We start from the raw sequence: 18,544 nt of genomic DNA, 5'->3' as shown, positions 1-18,544 counted from the left end.
TCTGGGTGGCAGATAAATACGATGTAGAAAAATAAACATGAATTAGATGTCTGACGTGAGAGTGAACGTGATTAGTCGCATGTTTAGATTATATACTATGCGACTCCACCACCACTCAAGAGGTGTTTTTTTTTGGGATACGAGATTAATGTGCAAGTTGCAGTCTGGCCGCCGCCATTCCCAACTAAAAAAGCCACCGTAATAAAGAGCAAAGCTGCCCGTCCAAGCAAACTTTTTTTTATGGGAAAACAAATGCATCACTGAATAGACGATAAGTTATGGAACATTTTGCCACTCAGGGACAAAAGTATCATTGATGAGGAATAATTTAAACTGAATGACTGTTTCTGCTGGTTTACTTGCCGGTGACTAGCCAAGCTAATGAAGCTGATAGGCACACTGAGTTGCCATTTCAATACGTTTATTAACACACATCAGATATTTCAGATGGTCCACTTTTCAGTGACTAACTGGTTGGCCTATACCCCTATACCAGATGGTTCACATGTCAGTATCCTGTTTATGTAACCCTTCTTGGTGCATATAGGTTAAAATGGAAGCCATCAAACTGACTTGGATCAGTAAAATAGATAGGCGGGTCCATTAATCAGGAGAATTGAACGCAGTCAGTCCTGCGTCAATATAATGAAATGGGGCCTCCCAACTCCCAAGCAACACTACTGATGCTATCTATGCTCTGGCCCTATCTAAATTTCTAGGACACGTTTTGCTTGAACACCCCTTCAAACTCAAAATTCCTTTTTTCACAAGCCTCATTAACTTATCAAGCTAGTAACTCTTTTATGGTTTCAGTATCTACAATTTGGGATCCAGGATATTTGTGCCAATATTTTTGGGACTATGCTTCAAGATCCTTATGTGAAATATTTTTGTTGAGTTACGGTGACATTGTTTTTAATAAAAATTCATAACATATGAATCTTGATGCAAATCCATATTATGACACTCCTACAAATGATGATGATGTTTTTTTTTTTGCAAATAGGATACTGGGAAATTGAAATAACCCCAGTTTACAAGTTACTATTATTAGTCAAACTTTACTGCAAAATCATTAAGCATAAATTCCTTTCACCAATTCTTAAGTACAGTACAGCAATTGTGTCCACCAATATGGAGGACATATGATCTGCCTTTTTCCAGCAGGTAATCAGGGAAGATTTGGACTTTGGTGCTATCATTAAAAATAGCAATTAGCACCTTTAAAAGTGCTACAAACAGTAGGCTTTGTTGTTTGCCAAAGCAAGGGCTAGACTCGTAATTAGCGCCGTCACCAAGATTCTTCTCCCTCTTTTATTTCGTTTTTATTTTTATTCTCGCTCGCTTTTTCTCCTTTTTTTCCTCTCTCACTTCCTTTCGGCCCCTCCGTTGCACTCGTTCTCGGTGCAACAGCAAATCGCAGCTCGCAATGCCTTGCGTGCCAGCTCCGATCTCCTGACCCCAATCCAATCCGCACCCCACATCCGACTCCACCAACAAACAAATCCGTATCACCCTCCGATTATCCAGGACCGTTGCACTGCCAATCCGCGTGGGGGGTTGGGGGTTTAACTCGATCGCTCCGTGGCCTGTCTTCCAATCCGCCGCCAAGAACTCGCAGTAAGAATCGAGTCGCAAAATTGAGTCTTTTCTGTTTGTTTGTTGAGTAGTCGCAGCAGCAGCAGTAGCACCTAGTCACTGGCGCCGCCGCACTCGGCGCCGTCGCCGCGGCCGGAGCCTCCGGGACTGATCCTTTAATTGGCCACTGCTTCCCAGATACGCGCGAGGAAGGGGAAGGGAAATCTGCGCTGATTTGCAGCGGCGATTCGAGTTGCGCTCCGCCTTTTTATCGCGAGCGATCGGATTTATTCCGTTCTTTCTTTTTTTGTCCCTGAACGGGCGGCGGCGAACAGGGGAGAGCCCAAGAATTGGAGGCGGCGCCGCCGGCGCTACTAGAATCCGCTGCCTGGTTCGAACTGAAGGGGGGAGCCGAGGGATGGGGTCCCTGCTGTGCTGCCTGCGCTACCCAGAGGACGGCTCGGTGGCGCCGCCCGTCTGCTGCTTCTGCCTGCCATGGCCTTTCGTTTACCACGGCGTGGACTCGGTATGCTTCTACCACTGCGCTATACTGCTATGTATCTCTCACCCGTCTGTCACTGCAACTGTTTTGGGTATTAGCGTGTTGTTGTGGTAAGGCCTGAATGAATTTGTTGTGCATTTAGTTTATTTTCTGCATGTGTAATTGGGTTATTTTGAGGATGCTTACGGATCCTGCAAAATACGTGATAGGATTTGGGGATCCATGCCAGCACTGTCAGGTGGTGCCCGTTTCCATGTTCTTTGATCTTGCATGCATTAGGCCGTTTCTGAGATTGCCTTGTTGCGATGGACTCCACGGAGTTTCAGCTTACATTGTTGGATGGAGCAGCATTGTTTGTCACACTAAGGAGGTGGTGTGGAACAGTAAAACGTATTATAGCAGGTTTTAAATTTCTAATAAACTGCCATAATTTGTTTGCAGCTCATCCGGTTTGTTATCAGTGACTTTGGCAACATATTTTGAGATCTATTTTAGAAGTTTGAGCTCACATGACTTGATGCATGTTGTATAGTGGACTAAACTGTCATCTTTGTTTATTCTGTTCACATACATTTTCTCTGCATCTGGTCTTTCAGTCAGTTGTTGTGCACTGTCTTCTAATCACCTCCTTCCCAGGGCTCTGCTGCTCGTCACAGAGGTGATACACGGGTCGCTCCTGATCGTGGAAGGATTCCTCTTGCAGCTTGCACCTCTGCAGGACAAGTAGATTCAATGGATACTTTCCGCGCTCCTCCAAGGCCTTTGCCTTATGATGATCCTCGATTCAGCCCTCCGATGGTGCAACACCCAATAGTGTCAGGACACGACAAATCATCAACACATTTTCAGAAACCTGGACAACTTACAGAAAGAAAGAATACTGATATTGGATCAACTTGCACATCTCAAAAGGTTGATGGGTCATCAGTAAAACATCACTTAGGAGGTTCAAGAATTGATGGAATACAAGTCTCTGATTCTTCTGACAATGAGGATGACTGTCCTATATGCCTAGAAGGTTAGTGGAAACAATTGACACAGATCTCTCCTACTCAGAAATTGTCTTTTCGTTCAGCAGATACTGGCTTTACAATTTACAGGTTTGGGTGTCTTTTATTCATGAATAAAAGGAGATCAGTTAAACCATGTAGTTTTAATTGCAGACAGAAATACATGCTCATTCATTTGAATCATTCTAAATATGGACATGCCTAAGTGCTCAGTGATGATGGATTGCTAGATTACTAATTTGCTTCGATGACAATTATGAACAGAACATCATGTTAGCTAATTTATAGCTGGGAAAAGAGGGGTGAATATGTTGGAAAGATGTTCTAACTATCGTAATACTTGTTATTATAGTTTATGCACAACGCCATGCATTTATGACTTCAGTATTTCCTGTGTTCTGAATATTATACTTCTTTATCTGCAGAATATGGTTATGAGAATCCAAAGATTGCATTGCAGTGCAACCATAATTTCCACCTTAGTTGCATTTACGAATGGATGGAAAGAAGTCAAGCTTGCCCAGTCTGCGCAAAGGTGAAGATTATTTGTACTTGATCAATATTGTTATTTTAAGCAGGCAGAAAACATTTGTATTAGATCTCTAACGACAAAATGTCCAATTGCAGGTTATGTTGTTCAACGATGATGAATGACCCTGCTGAGGCAGAGTCTTCATCGATGGCAAGTGGAAAACCCAGGCTAAATCCAATATTCTGTGTACATAGCACTGATGGAATACAGTCGCTAGATTGTTTGCTGAAACTTCCAGCGGCGCGCAAAGATTTGATTTTTCTTTGTAGAGTAGAGAATCCATCCCCCACTTTTTTTTGTTTTGTGCCAATTTACATTTGATATTCTAAACTGATGGGGTCATTGATGTTACATTTCCACGATGATGGTTACGTTAGGTTTTCATGCTGAAAATCTTAGGTTGTGCAAACCTCAGTTTGTGGCTGATATTCAAAGTGAATTAACAAGAAACAGATTAGTGGCCATTAGTGCCACCTCTTGGCCAATGATTTGCAGGAGGATTCTGTCTGAAGGTTTTTGACAAAATGCCAAAGGTCTAAATTCAACCTTTAACTATATATTACCATTGCAGAAATTTCTTAGGTAAAATGATATATTGGACCAGAAAGACAGTGAAATATTTAGTCTAAATGACAACAGATCAATTCAAATGCTTTGTTGGACATCTTTGCATATCCCATTCCCATCAGATATGAATACAGAGTAGACTCTGCTTTTTTCAACATTCTGATCTATCTTCCATATCCTATCACCTCAGAATTTTATTCAAATGTGTTCACTAATAATGACCACATCACAATTATGGAGACAAATAATTTCATGTATTCTTTTGCAAATCATTTATAAATTAATTGTACTCCAGCTTATTGTTAAAGTCTGGACTTCAATTTTTATTCCTTCAAACATACACAAGCACACTAGATGTTCCTTAGACCATCGTTAAGCTCCATCCTTTGCAGCCATCTCAAACGCCCTCATGAATGTACTTGGAGGCTGGCCACCACTGAGTTGATATTTTCCATTGATCTGAAAGGTAGCGCAGTGAACAACAAATGGATAAATTATTTAAACATTGACCGGATCAAAGATGATAAATATCATCATCAGTTAGTCCTCATACCACAAAGTGAGGGACACCGGAAATACCAGATGAATACTTGTTGAGTTCTTCCTGAACCTTTTGACAACAAAAAGGATATATGAGCCCTGTCATCACAGGGATATGGCACTGAGGACAGAGTTAACTGGAATGCGTACCTCATCGACTCCTCTGGTAGGGTCTTCAAGCAGCTCTTCTGCGCCTTCTATGCCCACCTTTCTTGCAGCATCCAACAAAACCTGCCTGCGATACATGAACTAATTTAATCAGATGACTCAACATTAATAGAGAAAAAAACATTCCAACATAGAAAGGATGCAACATGCAAAATACTTTCAGTTTGCATGATAAATTTCGGGAGGAAATCGGAAAAAGAACCTCAAACATAGAATGCTTTGAAGCCTGAAATTATTGACAACTAGCACCTTAGTGGTGGTCCATCATAATTTGATAGCTATATCCTTTGTAAACAACAATGCAGGTCATATAACCATTCAAAAATATGGGCCAGAGATTATATGCATTTTTTCTCACAGTCCCAGTCAAAATGAATATCAGCCATACCAGTAAAATAGATCTAGCACATGACTTACTGCAAATTTGTCTTATTCATCAGTACATTTTCAATAAAACTTGCATTTAAGTGTCTCAACTCACAATTGAAATTGAAAAATATATGCTTAGATTAGATGTACAATGAATATTCAACCACTCCCAATATTTGGACATTGTCAGCAGAACATATGCATCGAACATCGATTGTGAAAGCCTTATTTACACAAACTGATGCAGCTTCAATATTTCCAGTGGATGACCAATGACTCAAAATATGATTTTTTTTTTCATATGGACCAATTAATGACAGGGCTAGATAAAAGATAATCTAGGAGAAATATAAAATAAATTACAGAATACACAGGCTAAGGTAGCAACAAAAATAAATGCACAATAAAAGATTACGATTAATACCATAATCAACAAATTATATGAATACTCACTTGTCACCGATATACTTTCCTTGGCAAAAGTAACTCTGGAATAATTCTTCTACAAGAGCATTTTGCTTGCCATAGCCTTGATGTCCAGCAAGTGTTATGAGCCTATGGCTATCCATTGTATTCCCACTGGATTAAAATCTTTACATCAGTGTGTGATGTTGCATCACATGAATGTGAGAAGCAATAGCTTTAAAACCATGTACTTACGTCAACCCTGACATGTCATATTCAAGTCCAAGTCCTCGAAATATCTGAAACACGAGCATCAGAGCATGTCAAACAGCTAAATACATTTTCTGCAAAGTGAACAAAGTATACTATGGCAAGGCCAGATGAAAGAACCTCTGTCATGCGAGATGTTGCACGCTCAAATTGAGCAGGGCCGAATTTCATCTTGTAAAAGTCAGATTTCCTGATGCCTTCCTTAGGCGCATCAGGGTTCAGAAAGAACGGATGCCAACGAACCTATCAAACAAACATGTCCACACTAGGTTAACACTGCATAAATAAGTTCTGAACCCAGATCATGACGGTGTTTGAAGAAGAGTGAAACCTCAAAATCAAACTTGTCCTTGCTTTGCTCCATCGCTTTCTCGAGGTTCTTTTTACCAACAAAACACCAAGGGCACACTGTATCCGAGCTCACGTCAATCTGGATGAGCTTCTTCCCAGTGTCTGAAGCCATGGATCTTGTGCACCTACAGTTTGCAGGCAGCCAGCAAACAAATTGGTTTAGCTTCCCTCTAAGAAAGCTTTGATCGACAATTTGGTAGTAGCATGCAGCAAGATGCTTGTTAATGATTCCTTTGTGCTGAAAATTACTGGATTAAATATCGAGAATTTCCATGACACTGAGAAGTGGGGAATATTTGCCCCTTCCAGTAAGATTTTGGTTGAAGAAACTGCCTCATGCATGATAGATTGTCTCAGCATAGCACAATTTAATCCCATGCTTTTGCTGAGATGACCATATCCTCAATTTATTTTCCCATTGTTCTATACAAAAAAATCACTGCAGAACACAATACAATTCTCAAACCAAGAAAATGTGTTGAATTCAAAATTAGGATCAAATTGTTCTTCACTGCCAGGTTTTTGTAACCAAACACTCAACGACTAACGCATCAATCTTGGTCTCCAGTAAGATAAGAATTAAAATCGCGGTAACCCCCAAGGCCCAAATGACGATGGTATCAATATGCCCAGAAAGAACCGCGCTCCATCCTTTTCCTAACATCCTCACAAAATTATGCGGCAGAAAATAGCAAAATTTCTCGCTGCGGTCAACTAGTACCTATCACCTAAAGCAACTACCATCGCCATCTTTTGAAGCAAAGGCGCTTAAATAATTAGCATAAACGACGATTAACACAGATGAAACTATAAACAAAAATCAAACCTGAGAGCGCTGGGTTTCGCGACGGACGGGATGCGAACAGAGAGGAGGAGGCGACTTGGAATACAAAGCACGAGAAATTTCTTCGTTTCCCTACCCCTTTTGTTGCTAGGGATTTGATCCACGTTCCCCCCTCTTGTAGTTTGCGGAAGGAGGAAGAAGCAGAGGCAGGTAGCTGACGTCAGGACTCAGGAGGAGGAGTTTGGTGAGCTCGGTCTACGGCTATATACGCGGCACGCTCCTGTGCACCCGGCGACCTACCATTACCAACCTCCCCTGGACCGGGCTCACGTTGGGCACGTGACCTCCGCTCTCCGCCGTTCCTGTCTATCCTTTCCCAGGACCTCGGGAATCCAGAATTCCAGAAAAATCCGGTGGTCGGTGCCCATAGACAAGTGTGTGTGCCCCGAGGAGGAACAAGGAAGCGAGGCCATTCCGCCGCGGGTCAAACGAAGGGAAGCAAGCCAAGCTCCCCACCTTTCGCCGAATCCGCCCGAAAGACTGCATCGTTCTTCCTCCTCCTCGTTCCATCCATCCAGGTGAGCGCCGGAGCTTCCTCTGTCCTCTCGGATTTCTTTTCTGCAGCGCATGGTGTTGTTTCTTGCGCTAATTGGCTCCTCAATTGCCGCCTGATTTATTTGAGGAAACAGAGGTTGGGGAAATCGGGGACCTTGTTAGGCTGGGGAAAGATTGGCTGTTTATGCAATTCATTCGAATCATGGATAGTCCCAATTTAAGCTTGGTCGGACAGCGGCCCCCTTTCCCGTAGATTAGGGAAATGATTGTTCGTTGTATCTCTATAGTAACTCGAGGCTTGGTTGTCCTTCTTTCTTCCAACAAGAGGTGACATATTCCTGAACCAGTTGCATGTCCTGATGGGCATTTCGAGAACTATTGGGCGGAGTGGTTCTGGATGCCTTGATCCTATTCTTCCAGCAGTTTCTTTTGTACGCTATGATGAGCTACGGTTGTAGTCTCTAACAAGTTGGGACGTTTTAGCCAAGGTGATCTAGTTTGCAACTTCAACTTGCTCTACTTGCAAAATTTTGTAAGTCCGACTTGGGAATCTTTGAAAGATCATGGCTTTAGAGCAAAGTTTCTCATCCAATCAAATTTCCCACATCGAATTGCCAATTTGATGGTATATTTGTTGAATGTTCAGTTCCAAATGGTACATTTGTTGTCCTCTCTATATCTACTGTAGGATTAGCAGGTCAGATGGTCTCACTGATGTCAATTCTGTCTTTTGATGACGACATGAGTTATTAATGAGAACTTGAAAGAAGACACGAAGGTGTGAATGGAAACAACCATTCATCAACTCTGGGCAATTTTTTGGCGATGATTTTGTTTATATAATTTATTCGAGTCATGGATAGTTCCAATTTTAAGCTTGGTGTGGCAGCCCCCTTTCTCTTTGTAGAAATGATTGTTTGTTGTATGTCCTGATGGGCACTTCGCGGGCTATTGGGAGGGAATGGCTCTCCATGTTCTTTCTGCAGTTTCCTGTTTACCCTGCGTTGAGCTGTGGTGCCTTATGCTCGTATAGCTCCATCGCTGCACCATCTTTGACAAGTTGGGACCTTGTTAGTCAGGGCAGTTTAGTTTGCAGCTTAAGTTTTCCCTCTTTGTGAAATTTTATAAATCCGACTTGGGAACCTTTTTATTTTGAGGGGAACTGAGTTGGGAACCTTTAAAAGATCATCATTGTGGTTGTGAATTAGAGCGCATTTTGCTCATCCTCCCAAACTTCCTGCATCAAATAAATTATTTGATGGTGTAATCGACTAATTGTTTTAAGTTCAGTTCCAAAGGGTGTATTTGTTGTCTACTGTAGGATTAGCAGGCTGTATGGTCTCGATAACGGCAATTTTATCTTTTGACGATGACGTGAGTTATTAACAAAAACTTGAAATAAGACATGAACACCCTAATGCCGTGAATGGAAACCAACATTCATCAAAGTTTGATTTTTTTGGCAAAACTGCTTTGTTTTATCATTTTAGGCTATGAAATAGCATCTCTACGGACTTACTTGCACCGTTCTGTCTGTTTGTTTATTAATTTAATTGTTGCACCGTTCTGTCCGTATGTTAACATACTTGTCTTGTATGCATCATAATCAACTAGGGGCCATGGATGTAGATGATGTGCTCAGCAACCTGCGTGTTGTTGGTGTTCCAACAAAAAGCGCAATTTACATATGGGGTTATAACCACAGTGGCCAGACTGCGCGAAAGGGCAAGGAGTGCCACTTGAGGATCCCCAAGAGCCTCCCTCCTAAACTATTCAAATTGGGGAATGGGGAGAGCCTAAGGTGGACCGATATTGCATGTGGTCGTGAGCACACTGCTGCAGTTGCTTCTGACGGATCACTCTTCACCTGGGGTAAGTCCTTTCTGCTCAATTTGTTTGCAGACTTGCAGTAGGTGCACACTAGAGTGTCAAATAAATTAACGAAATTGAAATGAGAGATATTGCACCATAATATTGGACTGAGGTGTTACAGTTGAGCTATATATTTCTTTGTTTTGCCAGTAACATTAAATGCTAGTTGCAACTGTATATAACCTTCTCTGTAGTGAAAGAACTGTCTACCGATCAAAAAAAGAAAGAGCTATGCTTCTGTTCATGTGTACTTGGTGCATTTGCATTTCTTAGAAATTGTTTTCTCACGTTTTTGTTGTCAGTTATGCTTATGCCATTAATTTCACTGCCTTTTTGTTCACAACTTCACATTAATTTTACTACCTTATTTGCTCTTCTACGATGGTTCTTTGATCAATTCCCTGCTGTCGTGCAACTCCAATATCCGTAGTTTAGTGACAAGTTCCAAGTAATTGTAAATACTACTGTTATTCTCAGAAGGTGCATCTAATTCAGTACTGAGATTTAAATTGGCTTGATTCAATGAGGATTAGAGCATGAGGAACTTTTTCTATTGGAGTGCTTCATTGACAGTGATGAAAGGTACTGCTTGATGTACAGGGATTTTGTTTGTGACTGGAATGCGTTTCTTACAGTTCAACTCGAATGCATACAGGTGCTAATGACTTTGGCCAGTTGGGAGATGGGACCGAGGAGAGTGCAAAGGAACCCAAGAAAGTCAAGTCACTGGAGACAGAGCTTGTAAAATCGGTATCTTGTGGTGCACATTGTACAGCTGCTGTTGCTGAGCCTCGAGAAAACGATGGCACGGTGTCCAAAAGCAGACTTTGGGTTTGGGGACAAAATCAGGTTTTCTGCAATAACTTTTCACTGGATCAGCAATCCTTGAGAGGTTAATACAATTATTCGACAAAGTATTCACCATTTGCATGCTTGTGGCAGGGTTCAGATTATCCTCGCCTTTTTTGGGGAGCTTTCACACCAGACACAGTAAGTTCATGAAGTAGTGATATTAGTCACTATATTCTGTTTTCCTGTTAGTTTGCCAAGCTCATTCGATTGGGGGAAAAACATAGAAACTTGTGCTAACATGATGCATTGCATTAAGTAGTTGGATCCTTATTTCTTATGCAATATGATGACATGATTTTTACCGCCCGACCTTTGACGGGAGTATATGATAGCCTTGCTGGGTGGAATGGATTCAAATATTCCATGGATTTTTGTTTCTTTGCTTCCACTATTCTTTGGGTTTAGTTTCACTGGAAACCTTTCCAATTTTGTCTCAAGAAACTCATGTAGATTTCTCACCCCTGGATTAGTTTATACCCTTGTCTTATTTTGATCTCATTTAATCCTCAAGGATTCAAGGTGTCTTTGGTTCTTTTTGTGTCTTTGTTCCAGTTGACAAACTTGTTTGTGGAAAAGGTGGCACTTTGTATGCTTTCTAGTCAGATTGACTGTATGTTGTGTTTTTATCTTTCTAGAACCATATCTAGGTGTACATTCTGGCATTGTAAATCAATAATCACATCATAATGTATTAGTGCTGGGTCCATGACTAGAGCAAGTTTGGAGAATTTGAATGGGTGTGTGGATTTGCTCTCAGTGCCACTATTCTCTCCTCCGTACCAATAGACAGCTCTGGTTCTTAGTGCTAGTTTGTGTACTTAAAATGTATATAGGTTTGTGCCATAAGTCTTTAGATGTTTTAGCTTTGCTCAAGTAATTGTGTAATCCAGAATGAGAAACAGGCTGGACGTACTTCAAAGTTATTGACACAGTGCATTTGGTGTGCAGTTCTTTTATGTGAATTTTTTAATATATTTGCATATTCGCAGGTGATTAAGCAGGTTTCTTGTGGAGCTGTTCATGTTGTGGCTCTATCTGAGGATGGTTTGCTGCAAGCATGGGGTAATGCGCAACCTGAGTCTTAAAAGACACGTTTCTTACTCATGATTTTTTAGGACAACTGTACCGGCCTGTTCTTTACTGACTCGGTGCATACCTTATCAATCAGCAGTGATAGAACTCAATGTTTAGGCTTCAAGATATTTTACTTTGACTATGTGAAAATCACTTTTGTAAAACCATCAATGGGGTGCACGCCCACTTGGTTTCAATTTTTAGTTCCTGACTATTAACAGGACATGTGCTATTTTCTTACTAACCAGGCTACAATGAGTATGGTCAGCTTGGCAGAGGCTGTACTTCTCAAGGACTTCAGGGAGCTCGTGTATTAACTGCTTATGCAAGATTCCTTGATGACGCCCCTGAGCAAGTGAAGATTGTTAGGGTGTCATGTGGCGAGTACCATACAGCGGCTATATCAGAAAATGGGGAGGTGTAAGTCATCTCAAGGGAGCTGTTCTCTGCTGTCAGTGACTGTTGTGTGGTTTATCACGTGACAACATAGAAGCGTTTTGGAGTATTGAAGACTAACCACAACTAACTGTAGGGCTAACTGCAAGAGAACAAGCCAGTTTTATTTCATCTAGATCTCATGTAGATCATTAGTCTCAATGTAGCATCTGTGTTGCGCCATGCATTTTTGCTGCTATTTACGATATTTGAACGCAAAGGTCCAAATCTTATCCTCTTGAGTTCCCCAATGTTGACAAAGAAACGTGTCTAATACTTAAGACTTAAACGATTGCATTACTATAGTTGAATTATAACTTGTCCATGCTCTGCGGATTCTGTCGATTTACTAGCCTAGATATTGCTGAGATTGTTAGCTTTCATTTTTCAAATTGTTCACGGCAAGTCAAAACCTTAACCATTTCACATCTTAACTCTTATCATTACACGCCTACCAAGCATGAACTTGATTGTTTCTACTTATAAGATCTTCGGGTTTTGTAGGTATACTTGGGGACTGGGAAGCATGGGGCAGCTTGGCCATTGCTCCCTCCAGTCTGGAGACAAGGAGCTGATCCCTAGGCGAATTGTTGCCCTTGATAGAATAATAATTAGAGACGTGTCTTGTGGAGGCGTTCACTCTTGTGCTGTAACTGAAGGTGGAGCTCTCTATGCATGGGGTGGAGGACATGTGGGCCAGCTGGGTGTCGGGCCCCAGAGTGGCTTATTCTCTTGCTCTCTTAATGGATCTGACATGCTACTTCGCAATATCCCAGTCCTGGTCATACCATCAGGTGTTCGTCTTGCTACCTGTGGGCACTCTCACACACTTGTATCTATGAAAGATGGCCGTATATATGGGTGGGGCTATAATAGCTATGGTCAGGCGGCAAATGCAAAATCTACTTATGCTTGGTTCCCCTCTCCAGTTGATTGGTAGGTTCCAATTGCACCATCTCATTTTCTTTCTGGGTTAAACATATGACTTTTTGTTCCTACCTTTGTTACAATCAACTCTAGGTCCTTAACTATCTTTCGGGTGATGCAGGTGTGTTGGTGAGGTGAGGAGACTTGCTGCTGGAGGTGGACATTCAGCTGTTCTGACTGATGCATGTTCGTTAAAAGAGCTGTGTGAGTTCAAGCTAGCAGAGACTGTAAACCTTTCTAATGCTGAGCTAATAGAAGATGTTGCATCACGGACTGGTGCTGATGCCTTGGCACGCTTGTGTGAGAAACTAAGGTACACATACAGAAATTCGAAGGCAGGTCGTGATTGTTTTCGTTGCTCTCATACTGAATTAAACTTATGAATATAGTTCTTTGGGATCTAATTCCCATAAAAGCTAAATAAACTATATGTATCTATTAGAGTGAGAACTGGTTGTCAGTGATCAATTAGTGCAGTAGCACAAAGTTCGCAGTACCAGTTAAGTTTGCTTTTTTTAGGCCTTTCATTCCATTGTATTTTACCTAGCCAAGCAATACGTTCTTCTATATTTCTGATTTTTGGCATTATCGCAGGGAACATGTGCATGATCAAGTAGAATGTGAGCTCCTGGAAAAGCAAGTTCCTGGAGAAGTCAAAGCTAAGGCCGGTTAGACACTGATGAATAGTTGAAGCGATCAAGGCTGAAGCCGATTAAACCGATAGCAATTCATCTAAACCTTAATATCTTTGATCTCCCAGTAATGTTATCGATTCAGACATTAATTGTTGTGGTCTATGCGATGGTGTGTGGACTCCATCAATTTTATTCTGATTGGTCTGTAAACTTCCATTTATGTGCCTCTCAAGTGTATCGGAGGGCCAGAGAGGCTCCGTATGTATCATGGACTTGGTCCGACAGTCAGGTTGTTGTACAACCTAATGGAAACCTGTGGGTGCAACTGTAAGTGTGATAAACTGAAATTTGCACCAATGCTTGTGCACATTGTTGGTCAGTATTGCTGGTACTGATAGTCTATAAAGAAGGATCGATGCTGACTTTATTGCCTGGGGTGGGGTGGCTGTTGCTTCTGTGTGATTTTTGTTCTTGTCACGTGGTAAGCCTTTTTACCGGTGGTTATTGGTGCTACAATTGTCATGTTTGTGAATCTGATGTTAGGTCTTATTCATAGTTTTGAGCATTCAGCTGATGTGAGGGACTCGTGCTGGAGAAACTATCAATCGTTAAAATTAATATGCTGATGCGATCATTCAACAAGGTCGTTGTAGTATAGTGGTGAGTATTCCCGCCTGTCACGCGGGTGACCCGGGTTCGATCCCCGGCAACGGCGTTTTTTTTGTGTAAACCTTTTTTTCCCGTTCTGTTATTTTACCTCCTTTTGTGTTTTTTTTGTGAACTTTTTTTCCCGTTCTGTTATTTTACCTCCTTTTTGTGAACCTTTTGTTTTTCCCCCCGTTCTGTTATTTACCTACTCGGAAGTTCAGTGAGTTTGCGCTTCCAAAACCACTTGAGATGGAAGTCTGACAGTCTGGATAAAAGGAGGTGAGATAATTTCTTGTCCCGTTCTGTCTAAGTGGGTGTTTGGATCTTTAGTCTGGACTAAAATTCATGTCACATCGAATATTCGGAGGCTAATTAATAGGACTAAACATGAGTTAATTATAAAACTAATTACACAGATGGAGACTAATTCGCGAGACGGATCTATTAAGTCTAATTAATCCATCATTAGCACATGTTTACTGTAGCATCACATTGTCAAATCATGGACTAATTAGGCTTAATAGATTCGTCTCGCAAATTAGCCTCCATCTGTGCAATTGGTTTTGTAATTAGTCTATATTTAATACTTCTAATTAGTATCTAAACATTCGATGTGATAGAAATTTTAGTAGCTCCTAAAGAACCAAACATCCCCTAAGACTATTAAGACGCGGACATCTCGCACGTTCCATCAAATTCGACAAATGCTAAGCCTTCTCAAGTCCAATTCACAGGCGATCATGATGAATGCTCAGAAATTCCAAGGGGCGAAACCAGCCGTGACCGCAATCTGGGTCATCACTCCTACATATGCGGCCAGCTACACTGACAACAGTGCTGGTTTTCTTTAGCATTCGTGGAATTTCGTCCTGATGCAAGACAAGATCAGCCGTTTCACGGGTTCAGGCCCAGGTTGAGCAGCTGCACTGGTGCTTTACTGCAATGGTGCAAGGTCCTGCCGCAGTTCAGATTTCAGAGTTCCACCAGCTAGAAGCCTAAAACTCAGAATCAGAGCTGCCCACAACATGCCAACAATCTGAAACCTGAACTGGTCGCCAAGCCTCTTCAGCTCTTCCTATCGGGAGAGCTGGACAACTTGGCAACGTCAAGACAAGACAGCAGCAGTGCATAACACCACCCAGACACAATGCTTGAACACAAACAGTGCTTTGATTCTCAAAATTACACGATAAATTATTGTCTTGAATTATGTAAATGATAGTAACGACAAATCCCTTTCATCAACTACAAAAGAACAACGGTATCATAACAACAAAGAATTATAAAAGCTGCTGCTGAATTAATCTCTCTTCCCTCTCAAAAAGAGCTATATCTATGGGGCCTAGGCAGGCCCCAATCATACTTCATCACTTCGAAGGGGAAGTGAAGACTCCAGGGGCTCCATCTACTTGGCCTTGCCGTTCTCAGCTGCGGCGGTGGTCGGGTTCAGCTCATCCCAGGCCTCGATCCAGGTGACCATGGCATCGGCGAGCTTGGCGAAGTAGGGATCAATCTTGCCCAGCTTCTCCTTCACCTGCCCAGAGAGGTAGATGTAGCACTTCTGGACTGTGTCACACTCCTTGGGGATGGTCACGTTCTGGAAGAAGGGGATGATGTCCTCCTGCCAGAAGATGCCCTTGTATTCCTTCTTCAAGTTGACGAAGGGGTTGCTAGCCTTGCTGTGCCAGATGTATGGCAGGCCAGTCTTGACACCCAGGCTCAAGTGGTCGCAGATGACCTGAATTTTATTTGCACAGTTTAATACAATGACATCAATTGGAAAACATATGATTTGTAAAGGAAGCAACTAATGCAACTGCAGCAGAGAGAACAGAGACCACACACCTTCACACACCACCCAGCCCACATGTCGTCGTAGCGGCCAATAGGCTGGCCATCACCCATGAGACCAAAGTACATGGCAGGGCCAATGAGATCCCTGTCGAAGGCAAGGTTCATGCCGCACATGGGGAACAAGGTTCCCTTGGGGATTGTCATGACAGCATCAACATACCTGAAACCAAAAAAAGGAGTTAGCCACAACCCATGATGCAGCAAAATAGTTGCCAGAATGTAAGATGAAAAATGAGAACAAACCGCAGCACCTTTCATTCCTCTCCTTAGGCTTGACCAGCTGTGTGGGAGCATCATAGTCAGGGATGTTCAGCCACAGGCCGTGGGAGACAGCAGTGTGGGCACCCTCCCTGAGGCTGAAGGGGTACCCACGCACAAAGTCAGCACCCTCACGGTACGGGTCGTACAGGGTGTTGAAGAAGAATGGGGTGGATGGGCTGAGGAGGTTCTTGATGTGCTGCTCAAGAGCGTTGATGTCCTTGCCCGATGGGTCCTTGGCAACCTGAATGACAAACAAAGACATATGGTTAATGTGACAAAATAGCATAAGTGCAATTATGTTGCTTGTTGTAAAATCACGATGTTGCTACTTATAGGATGACAAAAACTCGCAATTTGAGTGCATTGCTCGATATTACTGCCAATGTTTCAGACAGATCACGATGTTGAGTTCCACCCTCAACATTATGATCTAGTGGTGTGGATCTTACAAGGTGAAAGGTGAAAATTTCAAACAATGTCTAAGAGTTGAACCTGGTAAAAGGTGAAAAAAATTTCACCCAGGTGTGAATTATAAAGAGCTAACCTAAGTTGACCTGAATTGTGCTTACTGCTCGGATCAGATCTGATTCGAGTATCCTAGTACTAGATCCAATGACAGCAGAGCATTACAATAAGTTTTGGCTAATGCATGCCAAGTTGTGATCCGCGACGGGATCACATAAACAAGGGCCCCTGACCAAATGAAAAGGACCCCTCTAACGACAAAGGCACTAGCTACCAGTACTAAGCGGCAAAATCATAACAACCACGGGCAGAGGAGGGGTGGCTGCTGGCTCTGTTCCCTCGGAACGAAGCCACTACAGTTACTGAGCACAGCATGATGTCACGGATCGAGATCCGCAATGCCAAACCACCACCCAAGCTACGGATCAACGGAATTGACCGCGCGTGCCGAGATCCAGATCTGATCCGGCCGGATCTGGGCGAATTCGAGCGAATTGGCCCCAGATCCGGCGCCAAGATCCCGCCTTTCGATCGGATCCAAGCGTCAATTCAACGAGAATTAAACGAGAACAGTAAGAGAAGAGAGAAGAGTGCATACGAAGCAATCGTCGTCGATGGTGTAGATGTACTTCTTCTTGGAGACCATGTAGCCGAAGCAGCGGCATGCGGAGTCCTTGAAGGAGATGCAGGAGGCCTTGGGGCCGAGGATGCGGTTGATGTCGTTGCGGTTGTAGAGCTCGTAGTCGAAGCCCTCCGGCACCTTGATGGTCTTGGCCGGGTCGCCGTCCTGCACGATGATGAGGTGGTACGGCTGGAAGAAGGGCCGCCACATCTCCAGGAAGTCGAGGTTGCGGATCGTCGGGATCACGATGTCGAGCTCGTCCTTGAGCAGCGGCGTGGAGGGGACGTTCGCCCCGGGGACCGTCACCGTGCCCGCCATTGCTGCTGGTGCCGCCGCGAGGTTCCGCGCCTCCTCCGGATCTCGATCTCTCGGCCCCCCCGCGCTCAGCTGCCGGGAGAAGAGGAGATCTTGGGAGCAGAGGAGGAGAGAGGAGGGGTTGGGAGGGGTGGGGTGAGCCGTGGGAGGAGGTGGCGTTTATATAGGACGGAGGCGTAGGGAGGGAGAGGACTTTTAATTTCCTCCCCTCCTCTATCTCTAGTCTTCCCTGCCCTTTCTTGGTTTTATTTATTTATTTAGGTTTTTTTGTTTGTTAGCTTTCTGAGTAATTTTTTTTTGCGTCATGTGTGTGCTGAATTTTCGAATGGGTCCAAAAGAGGGCTTGGATCTGGGGCTGGCATGTCGGTGCGTCGGAAGCTACCGTAGGTGCAGTAGTACTGATGCGGACACGTTTTGATGCAAATTCATTTAGTGCCTCCATCACATACGTGCCTCTGCATAGCCATATATGTTTCTTCTTTTTACTCCGGTTACCAAATTTGAAATTACGGTCTTACTTGTGCAGCCACATAGTAGCTCCTCAAGTACTGTCCATCTTCTTACTATAAGAATGACGTTTATAAGCGTCATTTAATAGATGGCATTCCTTAAGTTGGCATCCAATAGTATATATCTTCATAATTATACCTACATAAGTGGTATATTAGAAAATAATAGCAAGCATGCTATTATCTGCTTGAACAATAATAATATAGTAGGAAAGACCTTGACAATGACTACAAGGTAGAGATTGGTTTGGAGGCTTTAGAGTAGCAATGAAGGGATAGGGACGAAAACATGAAAGGTAAAAAAAAAGTGCGGGAACTCTGTATGGCTATTAGTATCATGATAAAGTTTGTAAATACATCATTCTTTTTGCAATTTGGAAAAAATAGACGATATTAGCAAGAGGGAAAAAGCATGTTTTATTAACATACGTAAATTCTTAGCAC

At 42.7% G+C, this 18,544-nt stretch overlaps 4 protein-coding genes and 1 non-coding gene across 6 annotated transcripts; 3 read left to right on the top strand and 2 right to left on the bottom strand.

The window, feature by feature from the left end:
* Window positions 1-1,351: 1,351 nt before the first annotated feature.
* On the top strand, window positions 1,352-4,122 carry LOC101772672 (E3 ubiquitin-protein ligase At3g02290). 2 transcript variants are annotated; one of them, XM_012849223.3, is made up of 5 exons: window positions 1,352-1,620; window positions 1,914-2,104; window positions 2,717-3,098; window positions 3,516-3,625; window positions 3,718-4,122. In XM_012849223.3, the coding sequence occupies exons 2-5, from the start codon at window positions 1,997-1,999 to the stop codon at window positions 3,742-3,744; spliced, it is 627 nt and encodes a 208-aa protein (XP_012704677.1). In that variant the 5' UTR covers window positions 1,352-1,620; window positions 1,914-1,996; the 3' UTR covers window positions 3,745-4,122. The 2 variants fall into 2 exon arrangements, with proteins under 2 accessions (XP_012704677.1, XP_004982470.1); XM_004982413.4 differs by having other exon boundaries at window positions 1,777-2,104.
* A 150-nt stretch (window positions 4,123-4,272) lies between these two features.
* LOC101771858 (uncharacterized protein YwbO) lies at window positions 4,273-7,304 on the bottom strand. Its single transcript, XM_004982411.3, has 8 exons — window positions 7,119-7,304; window positions 6,273-6,417; window positions 6,062-6,184; window positions 5,927-5,970; window positions 5,720-5,845; window positions 4,880-4,964; window positions 4,743-4,799; window positions 4,273-4,648 (listed from the first exon to the last, which is right to left on the bottom strand). The coding sequence occupies exons 2-8, from the start codon at window positions 6,402-6,404 to the stop codon at window positions 4,562-4,564; spliced, it is 654 nt and encodes a 217-aa protein (XP_004982468.1). The 5' UTR covers window positions 6,405-6,417; window positions 7,119-7,304; the 3' UTR covers window positions 4,273-4,561.
* A 142-nt stretch (window positions 7,305-7,446) lies between these two features.
* On the top strand, window positions 7,447-13,858 carry LOC101772268 (ultraviolet-B receptor UVR8). The gene is made up of 9 exons (XM_004982412.3): window positions 7,447-7,654; window positions 9,246-9,503; window positions 10,159-10,352; window positions 10,446-10,493; window positions 11,345-11,417; window positions 11,678-11,849; window positions 12,369-12,800; window positions 12,913-13,104; window positions 13,386-13,858. Exons 2-9 carry the CDS (start codon window positions 9,251-9,253, stop codon window positions 13,462-13,464), a joined length of 1,443 nt encoding a protein of 480 aa, XP_004982469.1. The 5' UTR covers window positions 7,447-7,654; window positions 9,246-9,250; the 3' UTR covers window positions 13,465-13,858.
* A 211-nt stretch (window positions 13,859-14,069) lies between these two features.
* Window positions 14,070-14,141, top strand: TRNAD-GUC. The gene has a single exon. It is a non-coding gene; the product is annotated as a tRNA-Asp (tRNA).
* A 1,084-nt stretch (window positions 14,142-15,225) lies between these two features.
* Window positions 15,226-17,735, bottom strand: LOC101771463 (alpha-1,4-glucan-protein synthase [UDP-forming]). The gene is made up of 4 exons (XM_004982410.1): window positions 17,253-17,735; window positions 16,180-16,430; window positions 15,920-16,088; window positions 15,226-15,812 (listed from the first exon to the last, which is right to left on the bottom strand). The coding sequence occupies exons 1-4, from the start codon at window positions 17,592-17,594 to the stop codon at window positions 15,480-15,482; spliced, it is 1,095 nt and encodes a 364-aa protein (XP_004982467.1). The 5' UTR covers window positions 17,595-17,735; the 3' UTR covers window positions 15,226-15,479.
* Window positions 17,736-18,544: the final 809 nt, after the last annotated feature.

This window comes from Setaria italica, chromosome IX (assembly GCF_000263155.2).
Source record: "Setaria italica strain Yugu1 chromosome IX, Setaria_italica_v2.0, whole genome shotgun sequence".
Classification (NCBI taxonomy): domain Eukaryota; kingdom Viridiplantae; phylum Streptophyta; class Magnoliopsida; order Poales; family Poaceae; genus Setaria; species Setaria italica.
The sequence above is the reverse complement of the archived record's forward strand: the minus strand, read 5'-3'. Positions and strand labels throughout refer to the sequence as shown.